The following is a 12,804-nucleotide window of genomic DNA, read 5'->3' as shown; positions in this document are numbered from 1 at the left end:
AACTCTGAGGGTCAGGAACAAGAGGGTGCTGCTGAGGGGAGGAAGGAGGGGGGAGTGGGAAGGAGGAGAGGAAGGAGGGGGGAGTGGGGAGGAAGGATGAGAGGAAGGAGGGGGGAATGGAGAGGAAGGAGGACAGGAAGGAGGGGGGAGTGGGGAGGAAGGAGGAGGGGGGAGTGGGGAGGAAGGATGAGAGGAAGGAGGGGGGAGTGGGGAGGAAGGATGAGAGGAAGGAGGGGGGAGTGGGGAGGAAGGATGAGAGGAAGGAGGGGGGAGTGGAGAGGAAGGAGGAGAGGGAGGAGGGGGGAGTGGAGAGGAAGGATGAGAGGAGGGAGTGGGGAGGAAGGAGGAGGGAGTGGGGAGGAAGGAGAACAGGAAGGAGGGGGAAGTGGGGAGGAAGGAGGGGGGAGTGGGGAGGAAGGAGAACAGGAAGGAGGGGGGAGTGGAGAGGAAGGAGGGGGGAGTGGGGAGGAAGGAGAACAGGAAGGAGGGGGGAGTGGGGAGGAAGGAGGGGGGAGTGGGGAGGAAGGAGGGGGGAGTGGGGAGGAAGGAGGGGGGAGTGGGGAGGAAGGAGGGGGGAGTGGGGAGGAAGGAGGGGGGAGTGGGGAGGAAGGAGGGGGGAGTGGGGAGGAAGGAGGGGGGAGTGGGGAGGAAGGAGGGGGGAGTGGGGAGGAAGGAGGGGGGAGTGGGGAGGAAGGAGGGGGGAGTGGGGAGGAAGGAGGGGGAAGTGGGGAGGAAGGAGGGGGAAGTGGAGAGGAAGGAGGGGGAAGTGGAGAGGAAGGAGGGGGGAGTGGAGAGGAAGGAGGAGAGGAAGGAGGGGGGGACCCAAAGGCCTCAGCCTCTCAATCTGCGCAACAGATTTCAGGTTCTTGCTTCCAGTGTGGACAAGAACAAGGGCTGTACGGTTGATGAGCAAACTGCCCACGGTACAGTGGTGCAGACACAGGTCAAAGTGGAAGAAATAAAGAAGAATGTAGTGGTAATTGGGGATAGTGTGGTTAGGGATATAGACACTGTCTTTTGTCACAATGATAAAGAATACAGAAGGGTGTGTTGTCTGCCTGGTGCTCGGGTCCAGGATGTCTCATCTGGGCTGCAGAGGAACCTGGAGTGGGAGGGTGAGAATCCGGTTGTTGTGGTACATGTGGGTGCCAATGACATAGGCAAAATGGGAACTAAGGATCTGCAGAGGGAGTATGAAAAGCTGGGAATCAAATTAAAAAGCAGAACCGACAAGGTGATTGTCTCTGGATTACTACCTGAACTGAGTGCAGATGGGCGTAAGGTAAACAGGATTAAAGAGATGAATGGGTGGCTCAGGGATTGGTGTGGGAGGAATGGGTTTGAATTTATGGGGCATTGCACCAGTATTGGGGCAGGTGGGACCTGTTCAGATGGGATGGCCTTCGTCTGAACCGTGCTGGGACCAGAGTCCTGGCGAATCATATAACTACGACTGTAGATAGGGCTTTAAACTAATGGGGGGGCGAGGGGGGTAGGCGAAATTACAATGTCTAAGGTAAAAGAGAGGGTATGGGTGCTGGAAAATGTTGAGGATGCCCCAATAATAAAGGGAGAAGGGGGCATGAGAAAGATTGGTGGCATTCCTTCAAACAGGGTATAGATAAAGGCTGGGATAAAGACACTTTACCTGAATGCACGAAGCATTCGGAATAAAGTGAATGAGCTGGTGGCGCAGATCAGCACAAATGGATATGATCTGGTGGCCATTACGGAAACGTGGTTGCAGGGTGACAGGGACTGGGAGCTGAATGTCCAGGGGTATCAAGTGTTTAGGAAGGATAGACGGGAGGAAAAAGGGGGTGGGGTAGCTCTGCTGATTAAGGATAATATCAGGGTGGTAGTAAGGGAAGATATAGGCTTCAAAGAGCAGAACGTGGAATCGTTGTGGGTGGAGATAAGGAACAGTAAGGGGAGGAAGACGCTGGTGGGTGTGGTCTATAGGCCCCCAAATAATAACTTGGAGGTGGGGCGGGCTATAAACAAGCAAATAAATGATGCATGCAGAAATGGAACAGCGATAATTATGGGGGGATTTCAATCTGCATATTGATTGGTTGACCCAAGTCGGACATGGTGGGCTTGAGGAAGAGTTCTTGGAATGCTGTAGAGATAGTTTCCTTGAATAGTGTGTGACGGAACCAACGAGGGAGCGAGCTATCTTAGATCTGGTGTTGTGTAACGAGGCAGGAAGAATTAGGGATCTTGTTGTGAGGGATCCTCTTGGGACGAGCGATCATTGTATGGTTGAGTTTTTGATGCAGATGGAGGATGAGAAAGTAGGGTCCCCGACCTGTGTCCTCTGTTTGAACAGAGGGGAGTACGATAGGATGAGAGAGGAATTGGCAAATGTAGATTGGGGGCGCAGATTGGTCGGTAGGACGACTGAGGAACAGTGGAGGATCTTTAAGGAGATCTTTTTCGGTGCTCAGCAGAAATATATTCCAATGATAAAGAAGGCATGTAGGAGAAGGGATAATCAGCCATGGTTATCGAAGGAAATAAAGAGTATTAAATTGAAAGCTGATACTTTTAAAGTGGCTAAAAGTAGTGGGCGATTAGAAGATCGGGAGAGGTTTAAAAATCAACAAAGAATGACTAAGAAGTTGATAAAGGAAGAATAGATCATGAAGCTAAACTAACACTAAATATAAAAACGGACAGTAAGAGTTTTTACAAATATATGAAGAGGAGGAGGCTGGCTAGAGTGAATGTTGGACCCTTAGAGGATGAGAGGGGGGATTTAGTGGTGGGAGATGAGGAAATGGCTGAGGCCTTAAATAAGTTTTTTAGTACATAGAACATAGAACACTACAGCACAAACAGGCCCATCAGCCCACAAGTTGCGCCGATCACATCTATACCTACTAAGCCATAGACCTATCTATAACCCCCAATCCCATTAGATCCCATATACTCATCCAGAAGTCTTTTAAAAGACCCCAGCAAGTTCACCTCTACCACCACCGACAGCAGCCGATTCCATTCACTCACCACCCTCTGAGTGAAAAACTTACCCCTAACATCTCCTCTGTACTTGCTTCCCTGCACCTTAAATCTGTGTCCTCTCGTAGTGACCATTTCAGCCCGGAGAAATAGCCTCTGAGAATCCACCCTATCTATTCCTCTCAACATCTTATAAACCTCTATCAGGTCGCCTCTCAACCTTCGTCTCTCCAGGGAGAAGAGTCCCAGCTCCCTCAACCTATCTTCATAAGGCATGCCTCCCAATCCAGGCAACATCCTTGTAAATCTCCTCTGCACCCTTTCAATAGCTTCCACGTCCTTCCTATAGTGAGGCGACCAGAACTGCGCACAGTACTCCAAGTGGGGTATGACAAGGGTCTTATAAAGTTGCAGCATTACCTCCTGACTCCTAAGCTCAATCCCTCGATTAATGAAGGCCAGTACACCATATGCCTTCTTGACCACATCCTCCACCTGTGAGACCGATTTAAGAGTCCTATGGACCCGGACCCCAAAATCCTTCTGCTCTTCAACACAGCTAAGACTCCTACCCTTACTATTGTATTCCTTCATCCCATTGGTCCTGCCAAAATGGACCACTACACATTTATCTGCGTTGAAGTCCATCTGCCACTTCTCCGCCCAGTCTTGCATCCTATCTATGTCCCGCTGCAACTTCTGATATCCCTGCAGACCATCCACAACACCACCAACCTTTGTATCGTCGGCGAACTTGCTAACCCATCCCTCCACTTCCTCATCCGGGTCATTTATGAAAATGACAAACAGCAAGGGTCCTAGAACAGATCCCTGGGGCACTCTACTGGTGACCGACTCTATACAGAAAAAGACCCATCCACAACCACTCTCTGCCTTCTGCAGCCAAGCCAGTTCTGGATCCGCAATGCCAAAGCCCCCTGGATCCCATGCCCTCTCACCTTCTCAAGAAGTTTTCCATGGGGGACCTTATCAAACACCTTGCTAAAGTCCATGTAAACCACGTCTACCGCTCTTCCTTTGTCAATGTGTTCAGTCACATTCTCAAAGAACTCAACTAGGCTCGTAAGGCACGATCTGCCCTTGACAAAACCATGTTGATTATTTCTGATCATTCTAAACTTCTCCAAATGCTCATAAATCTTGTTCCTCAGAAGCCTCTCCATCAGCTTACCAACCACTGAGGTCAGACTCACCGGTCGGTAATTTCCCGGGCTATCATAAGAACATAAGAACATAAGAAATAGGAGCAGGAGTAGGCCATCTAGCCCTTCGAGCCTGCCCAGCCATTCAATAAGATCATGGCTGATCTGTCATGGCTCAGTTCCACATTCCCGCCCTCTCCCCATAACCCTTAATCCCCTCTCTTATCAAAAACCCATCAACCCGCATCTTAAAAATATTTAACGAGGTAGCCTCCACCACTTCAACGGGCAGAGAATTCCAGAGATTCACCACCCTTTGAGTGAAGAAGTTCCTCCTCAACTCCGTTCTAAACCGCCCCCCCTTTATCTTGAGGCTGTGTCCCCTAGTCCTACTATCCTTTCTGAGCGGGAAGAGTCTCTCCACCTCTATCCCATCCATCCCATTCATCATCTTATACGTCTCAATGAGATCTCCCCTCATTCTTCTAAACTCTAACAAGTACAAGCCCAGTTTATTCAGCCTCTCCTCATAGCTCAACCCGCTCAACTCCGGTATCAGCCTAGTAAACCTCCTCTGCACTCCCTCCAAGGCCAAAATACCCTTGCGTAAGTACGGCGCCCAAAACTGCACACAGTACTCCAGCTGCGGCCTCACCAATGCCCTATATAGCCGCAGCAAGACCTCTCTACTTTTATATTCAATTCCCCTCGCTATGAAGGCCAGAATCCCATTTGCCTTCCCTGTTCCCTTTCTTGAAAATAGGAACCACATCCGCAATCCTCGGATCTTCACAGAGGAGGACGCGAATAGTTTCCGGATATTAAAGATAGAAGGGTGGTAGGAGTTGAGGGCCTGAATGAGATTACTGTCACTAGAGAGATAGTGCTTGATCGACTAGCGGGACTGATGGTGGTCAGGTCCCCAGGACCGGATGGAATGCATCCCAGGGTTCTGAAGGAAATGGCAGAGGTGATAGTGGATGCCTTAGTGATTATTTACCAAGCTTCACTGGATTCTGGAGAAGTGCTGGAAGATTGGAACATGGCTAATGTTATGCCGCTGTTTAAAAAAGGTAATAGGCAAAAGACAGGGAATTATAGGCCGGTTAGTTTAACATCTGTTGTTGGAAAAATGCTTGAATCCGTCATCAAAGAAGAAATAGCGAGGCACCTAGAAAAGAATGGTTTGATAGAGCAGACGCAGCACGGATTCGTTAAAGGGAAGTCGTGTTTGACGAGTTTATTGGAATTCTATGAGGATGTGACTAGTGCAGTAGACAGAGAAGAACCGGTGGATGTGGTGTTTCTCGATTTTCAAAAGGCGTTTGATGAGGTGCCGCACAAAAGGTTGCTTCAGAAGGTTAGGGGGCATGGACTTGGGGGTAAGGTGTTAGCGTGGATAGAGGATTGGTTGTCTAATAGGAGGCAGAGAGTTGGTATCAGTGGGTGCTATTCTGATTAGCAGTTGGTAACTAGTGGAGTGCCGCAGGGATCGGTGCTGGGCCTCAGCTATTTACCATTTACATAGATGATCTGGAGGAGGGGGCTGAGAGTAGGGTGACAAAATTTGCTGATGACACGAAGATAAGTGGAAAAGCAAATTGTGCAGAGGGTGTGGAAAGTGTGCGGAGGGTGTGGAAAGTCTGCAGAGGGATCTGGATAGGCTGAGCGAGTGGGCGAGGACCTGGCAGATGGAGTACAATGTTAGCAAGTGTGAGGTTATCCACTTTGGCAGTAATAATAGTAGGAGGGATTACTATTTAAAGGGGGGAAAGCTGCAGTATGCTACAGTGCAGAGGGACCTGGGGGTCCTTGTGCATGAGTCACAAAAACCCAGTCTGCAGGTGCAGCAAGCGATCAAGAAGGCGAATGGGATGCTGGCCTTTATAGCGAGGGGGATAGAATATAAAAGCAGGGAGGTCTTGCTGCAACTGTACAGGGCATTGGTGAGGCCGCAGTTGGAGTACTGTGTGCAGTTTTGGTCGCCACACTTGCGCAAGGATGTTTTGGCCTTGGAGGAAGTGCAGAGGAGGTTCACTAGACTGGTACCGGAGATGAGGGGGTTAGACTATGAAGAGAGACTAAATAGACTGGGTCTGTACTCGTTGGAGTTTAGAAGGATGAGGGGGGATCTTGTAGAGATGTATAAGATAATGAAAGGGATGGATAGGGTAGAGGTAGAGAGATTCTTCCCGCTCAGAAAGGATAGCAGGACTAGAGGGCACAGCCTCAAGATAAGGCGGGGGGGGTGCAGTTTAGAACAGAGTTGAGGAGGAACTTCTTCACTCAAAGGGTGGTGAATCTCTGGAATTCTCTGCCGTTAAAGTGGTGGAGGCTACCTCACTAAATATATTTAAGACATGGGTAGATAGGTTTTTGACAGACAAGGGAATTAAGGGTTATGGGGAGAAAGCGGGAAAGTGGAACTGAGCCACTTCAGATCAGCCATGATCTTATTGAATGGCGGGGCAGGCTCGAAGGGCTAGATGGCCTAATCCTGCTCCTATTTCTTAAGTTCTTATGTTCCAAGCACAAATTCTGGCCACCACAAAGTCTGTTTATTTCTACTTCAGTAATATTGACTAACACTGTCCCACCTCAGTTTATCTGCTCAGTGCTGTATTCTCTGTCTGCCCCACATCCTCCCAGATATCTGTACTCATCAAATTTTGGATTCTTGAGCATCCCTTGTGTTCATTGCTCCACTATTGGTGGCAATGCCTTCAGCTGCTTTGGCCTTAGTCTCTGAAATTCTGCCTTTCTGCCTTTCACAGTAAAAAGTCTGACAACACCAGGTTTTAGTCCAACCTGGTGTTGTCAGACTTTTTACTGTGTTTACGCCAGTCCAACGCCGGCATACCCACATCATTTCTGCCTTTCTTCAGCCCTTGAGACTGTAGATAGATTTCTGAAATTGGAGGGTCCTCCAGTGTGGAGGACCTCCAATATTCTTCAGTCTAGAAAAATGAAAGATGATTTGAATTGGATATTGATCTGAAGAAAAGATTGCAGGGCTATGGGAAAAATGCATGGTGTGGGACTAGGTAATTTGCTCTTAGAGAGAGAGTAGACACAATGAACCAAATAGCCTCCTTAAGTGCTGTGGTTATTCTATGATTCTATTATATGATAAGACTCTTACTAAAATCTACCCAAGCTTGTTGCATTTGCCCTAATATCATCTTGTATGGCTTGGTGCTAAATTTTGCCGAGAATATTTCTGCAAAGTTCCTTGGGATGTTTTATTACATTAAAGATGCTGTATGAATACAAGTTGTTTAGGTCACTTTGGTTTACAATTTGACCCTCTGATGGAAGCACACTTGCCTATCTGCCAAAGACACCACAAATTATTCCAGTCAGCCAGAGCACAGTGACCAGCAATTGTCTGTTTAACCTTTTGGCCTTTCTTTTTGGTAAACTAAATATTGGACAGGAATGCACAATTCAGTTCAGAGGGAAGCAAGATCTACACAGAGGAGTGGTTGGGAACATTGAACTGAATATAAATCTTAAAACCTCAAAGTATTCTCCCTATTTGCTAAAATATTGTTCCCCGTTTCAGTACGAATTATCACTTTTGTTTAGATTTCGAGTGAAGCAGCCTCCACCCAGCACTGGACTCAGAGTGTGTTATAAACCAGGACCTGTAAGTAATCACTCCATTTAAACTGAAATATTTTAGTACAGTAATCGTTGTTTAACATTTTTTAAAACAGTTAATTTACTTTCAGTTGGAATTGTTCAAATTCACTCGGTCATTACAGTGAAGCAATACTGTAATGTCCTTCTTTCTCCTGCCCAAGTCCCATTGCAGCATCCAATTACATCTTGATTGATTCTGGGGATTTTGCCTCTGTGACTCAATTTTGTTACAAGCCATTCCATGTATGAATAACCTGTGAAGCAAGATCTACACAGAGGAGTGGTTGGGAACACTGAACTGCATGTAAATCTTAAAACCTCAAAAGTATTCTCCCTATTTGCTAAAATATTGTTCCCCATTTCAGTACGAACTATCACTTTTGTTTAGATTTCGAGTGGAGTAGCCTCCATCTATCAGTCATCAATTTATCACTTTTAAGTTTCAACCTGTCTTCCTGTAATTCCTTACAATGTACTTCAAAATATCTTTTGAGATTTACCTTGTTCCATATAGTTTAATATCAAATTACAAGGAAAACATACAGCACAAAAACAGGCTCAACTAGTCTGTGCTAGTGTTTATATTCTACATGAATCTCCTGTCATTCCATCTACATAATCTCAACCTTTCAGCGTATCTTTCTACTCTCTTTTCTCATGTACCCCTCTAGCTTCCTTTTGAAAACTGTTTGTCTCAACCATTTCCAACCACCCTAAGTGAAGACTTTTCTTCTTATTTTTCAATTGGATTTATGGTCCCGAGTTTTGGATTCTCCCACAAGAGGAGCGTTGTCTCCAAATCCACCCTGTCTATTTAATTGGTAATTTAAAGACCGAGGGTGTGATCTTACAAAATTAATTTTAAACGCAGAACACGCAAAAAAATGCAAGAGAATGACGTGGTTTTCTTGGCGATGTGCAAGTCCCGATCTTACGGCATTCAGTGCAAAAAAAAGCCCAGGTGCGATTCTCAAAAACGTGGGGGCAGCAGAGCCTAAACTCACCATGAAGCTGGCTGAGAGCACTTGAGGTGCCATTGTGCAGGTGTCCCGACCTGAAAGTTCTCTTGTCACCACCCTTCCCCGCTACAGACATGCATGGACATGCTTTGCTCCTATGGACATGCCACCCACTCCCAGCCACTTCCTGTGCTGATCCCTCCTCAACCCCCACTGATTGCTTCCTGTGCCAGTCCCTCCTGCCAATTACCCCCATCTGCAGAGTTCCTACCCACTGCTAATCATCCCTGCCCCTCTGTCTGCAGAGTTGCCCCGCCAATCACCACCTCTGCAGAGTTCCCCTCCACCATCAATCATCCCTCCCCCCCTACAGAGTTCCACCTCAACCCCTCTGCAGAGCTCCCCACTTGCAGAGTTCTCTCCCTCACCCCAAGCCCCGCCACTCCCTCCTGCTCCTCTCTTTCCCCCCCAGTTATTGTCCCATCCCAATTCAGGCCCCATCCCCCGGCACTGCCTGGCCATACTCCCAACCATCTGGGGACTTCAATGGCCTCCGATCCCCCCAGTGTGGCCATTACATCTGGTCCCCATTGATGAGGGCTATGATTGCCGATGAGGGGGGAAATGTTCAGGAGGCTGGAAAAGGTCATGCTGGGCACGATAATGACATGCAAAACACAGCTGGGAAGATGGCTTTCAGTTTTGAGTACAGCAAGGCAATGTGATTTGTTCCACAAGCTAGGGACTTAAATCACATGATTCTCACCTCGCCACCATCTTTAACGATGGATATGTATCCAAGGTCTGGAACTTGTGTTGGTCTTCAAGGTTAAAAGGGATCTTTGAGAGGCCATTGTCCGTGTAAATTGTTCCATCTCTACTGACAAGCCTGGATTATAGATGCAACAGCTGTAGCTCCGTTTGAAGTTGGGCCGCGTGGTCCCCAAATGATCATTAGTACCTTCTCGGACATAATGTGCAGAATTTTACCATCCTGCCTGCCATGGGAATAGGAGTGGGAGAGGGGCGGCGAATGGAAGGGTCCATTGACCTCAGGCATGATTTCACAGTTTTAGGACAAGCGAAGCCGTAAGGTCCCACCCGATGAGGTGTGAGATTCCAGAAACTGCAAAGTGGCTTCTGGGTTCACAGACATGCTGTTTCAGTCATAATAAGGATCTTTGTTCAGTTTTTAAAATTTAGCAATAACCATAAGGATATCTGTATATACTTTATGAAAATATACAATGTGAGATCGTAGTCAGTCCGTCATAATATCTAAAGAGAAATGCAGCCATTTCAGGAATGAAAATGGGAGCCTAAATATGGAGGATAAATATCTGATGTAAGTATTTAAACACATATTTTATATTGATTTTAAAAAACAGTTGTCAAAGTGAGAACATGGATGTACTAAAGAAGACACAATCAAATTAATTTGATAAAGCTAATTACAGATTTTTTTTTTAAAAAGCAGAATTCATGTGTTTATGTAATAAGTTCACCCTCTAGCCTTTTGAAAAAGGTAAGAGGGGAGATAGGTGGGGCCTCAGGCCACAATTTTTCTATTGCTCTTATTGATGCAAACATGGCAATACTCAACATTGTGTAAGAGAAAGAAAGGTCATCCAGGTAATTGTAGACCAGTTAGTCTTAATGTCAATTAATGGTGAACACTTTGGTCCTGAAAATTCTGAGTATGTCTGTCAATGCCACATTGGCAACCCAGTTGCAGTCCAACCCACTCTTTTTAAAGCAAAGCACCACCACGCTGTTGCATCTGAGCTCTCCACAAGGCACATGTTACTCAAAAAAAAAGTTTTTTTTGATTCTGCGGAAGCCATAGTGCGGTAATTGAATCCTCAGAAATGAGTAGCTGAATCTACAAATGGTCTGGGACCACTTTGCATTCCTTCAATGGTACATCACACTGAGGGCTTTCAATGATGTCAAGGGTAAAACTTCCACAGGAAACTTGGGAGGAAGTCCATTATAGCCTTTGGGCATGAGGGGAAAGAAGTGCTGGCTGGGTGAGAAAATCGGCATGCAGCTCACCAACCACACAGTCGGCTTTTCTCCCCAGATAATCCAACACTAAAGTCAGCTGTCATGGTCCAGGCAGTGATGCTGGCAGGACTGGATTGGAAAAAGACTCCAACACTAAGAACCCTGAGATTGAGGGTTCTTATCTCGAACAGAAAATAAAGAATCCCACTATACACACACACACACACACACACACACACACACACACACACACACAAACGCACAGAGGGAATCTGTTCCACAGATAAAGGGAAATCCCCCTCCTCCTGCCCATGAAGTCCCTCGGCACTGGCACCTGGCATTCAGGAGCTTTGCAGGGTGCTAGGGCAGGATGCTAGGGGCAGTGCCAGGGTTCTGCCTGGGCATTTCTCTCTCCCCCTGGCAGCTGTAAGAAAACGCTGCCCCAGAGAAATCTGGTGCGCCTCTACCATGTTAAGTTCATTTATTGGTGTCACAAGTAGGCTTATATTAACATTGCAATGAAGTTACTGAGAAAATCCCCTTTACATTGCAGCAAAAGCAGGTGCAAAATTGCAGCAAAAAATTCCCAGAATAGTGAGAATTCTGTTTCTTTGCTGAAAATGTGAGGTACATAAAGTACAAAATGTATCAATTACTATAAGGTGAAAAGAGTACATGTCTGTCTTCACCTCTCCTCCCCACCACCTCCTACACCTCTCCTTCCCCTTATTTCCATAACACACATGGGGATGAGCAGAAGGGGAGAGACAGACTTGCACCCAATATAGGACCAAGAAAAATTAGGTAAAATTCAGCATAAGCAAATTAAGAACATAAGAAGTAGGAGCGGGAGTAGGCCATCTAGCCCTTCGAGCCTGCCCCGCCATTCAATAAGATCATGGCTGATCTGAAGTGGATCAGTTCCACTTTCCCGCCTGCTCCCCATAACCCTTAATTCCCTTGTCTATCAGAAATCTATCTACCCGTGACTTAAATATATTCAACAAGGTAGCATCCACCACTTCAATAGGCAGAGAATTCCAGAGAGTCACCACCCTTTGAGTGAAGAAGTTCCTCCTCTACTCTGTTCTAAACTGCTCCCCCTCTTATTTTGAGGCTGTGCCCTCTAGTTCTTGTTTCCTTTCTAAGCGGAAAGAATCTCTCTACCTTTACCCTAACTAGCCCCTTCATTATCTTGTAAGTCTCTATAAGATCACCCCTCATCCTTCTAAACTCCAACGAGTACAGGCCTGTCTATTTAATCTCTCCTCATAAGCTAACCCCCTCATCACCGGTATCAGCCTGGTGAACCTTCTCTGTACTCCCTCCAAGGCCAATATATCCTTTCGCAAATAAGGGGACCAAAACTGCACACAGTACTCCAGTTGCAGCCTTACCAGTGCCTTGTACAGTTGCAGCAAGACCTCCCTGCTTTTATATTCTATCACCCTCGCTATAAAGGCCAACATTCCATTCGCCTTCTTGATCACCTGCTGCACCTGCAGACTGGGTTTTTGTAACTCATGCACAAGGACCTCCAAGTCCCTCTGCATAGTAGCGTGCTACAACTTTTCACCATTTAAATAATATTCCTTCCTACTATTATTTCTACCAAAGTGGATAATCTCACATTTGCTAACGTTATACTCCTTCAGCCAGGTCCTTGCCCACTCACTCAGCCTATCCAGATCTCTGTGCAAACTTTCTGTGTCCTCCACGCAATTCGCTTTTCCACTCATCTTCGTGTCATCAGCAAATTTTGTTACCGTACACTCAGTCGCCCCTTCCAGATCATCTATGTATATTGTAAACAGTTGAGGCCCTTGCACTGAACCCTGCGGCACTCCACTAGTCACCAACTGCGAACCAGAAAGCAACCATTGATTCCAACTCTCTGCTTCCTGTTAGGTAGCCAATCCTCAATCCACGCTAACACTTTACCCCCAACTCCGTGTACCCTAACCTTCTGCAGCAACCTTTTGTGAGGCACCTTATCAAACGCCTTCTGGAAATCTAAAAACACCACATCCACAGGTTCCCCTCTGTCTACCGCACTAGTCACATCT

The 12,804-nt window shown here is 46.7% G+C and overlaps 1 protein-coding gene across 1 annotated transcript in view; it reads left to right on the top strand.

Annotated features, from left to right (window-relative positions):
• The window catches only part of LOC145353527 (sperm-associated antigen 17-like), a 194,436-nt gene that overhangs the window by 169,142 nt on the left and 12,490 nt on the right, over nt 1-12,804 (top strand). Inside the window, exon 50 of the mRNA XM_080204336.1 lies at nt 7,716-7,776. Within this exon, the coding sequence (XP_080060462.1) occupies nt 7,716-7,776 (61 nt within the window). The remainder of the gene's footprint in view (nt 1-7,715; nt 7,777-12,804) is intronic.

The sequence above is a fragment of the Carcharhinus amblyrhynchos genome, chromosome 15, assembly GCF_965287045.1.
Source record: "Carcharhinus amblyrhynchos chromosome 15, sCarAmb.v2.hapA, whole genome shotgun sequence".
NCBI classification, from domain to species: Eukaryota; Metazoa; Chordata; class Chondrichthyes; order Carcharhiniformes; family Carcharhinidae; genus Carcharhinus; species Carcharhinus amblyrhynchos.
Note: the sequence above shows the minus strand (reverse complement) of the source record. Positions and strands in the feature narration are given on the sequence as shown.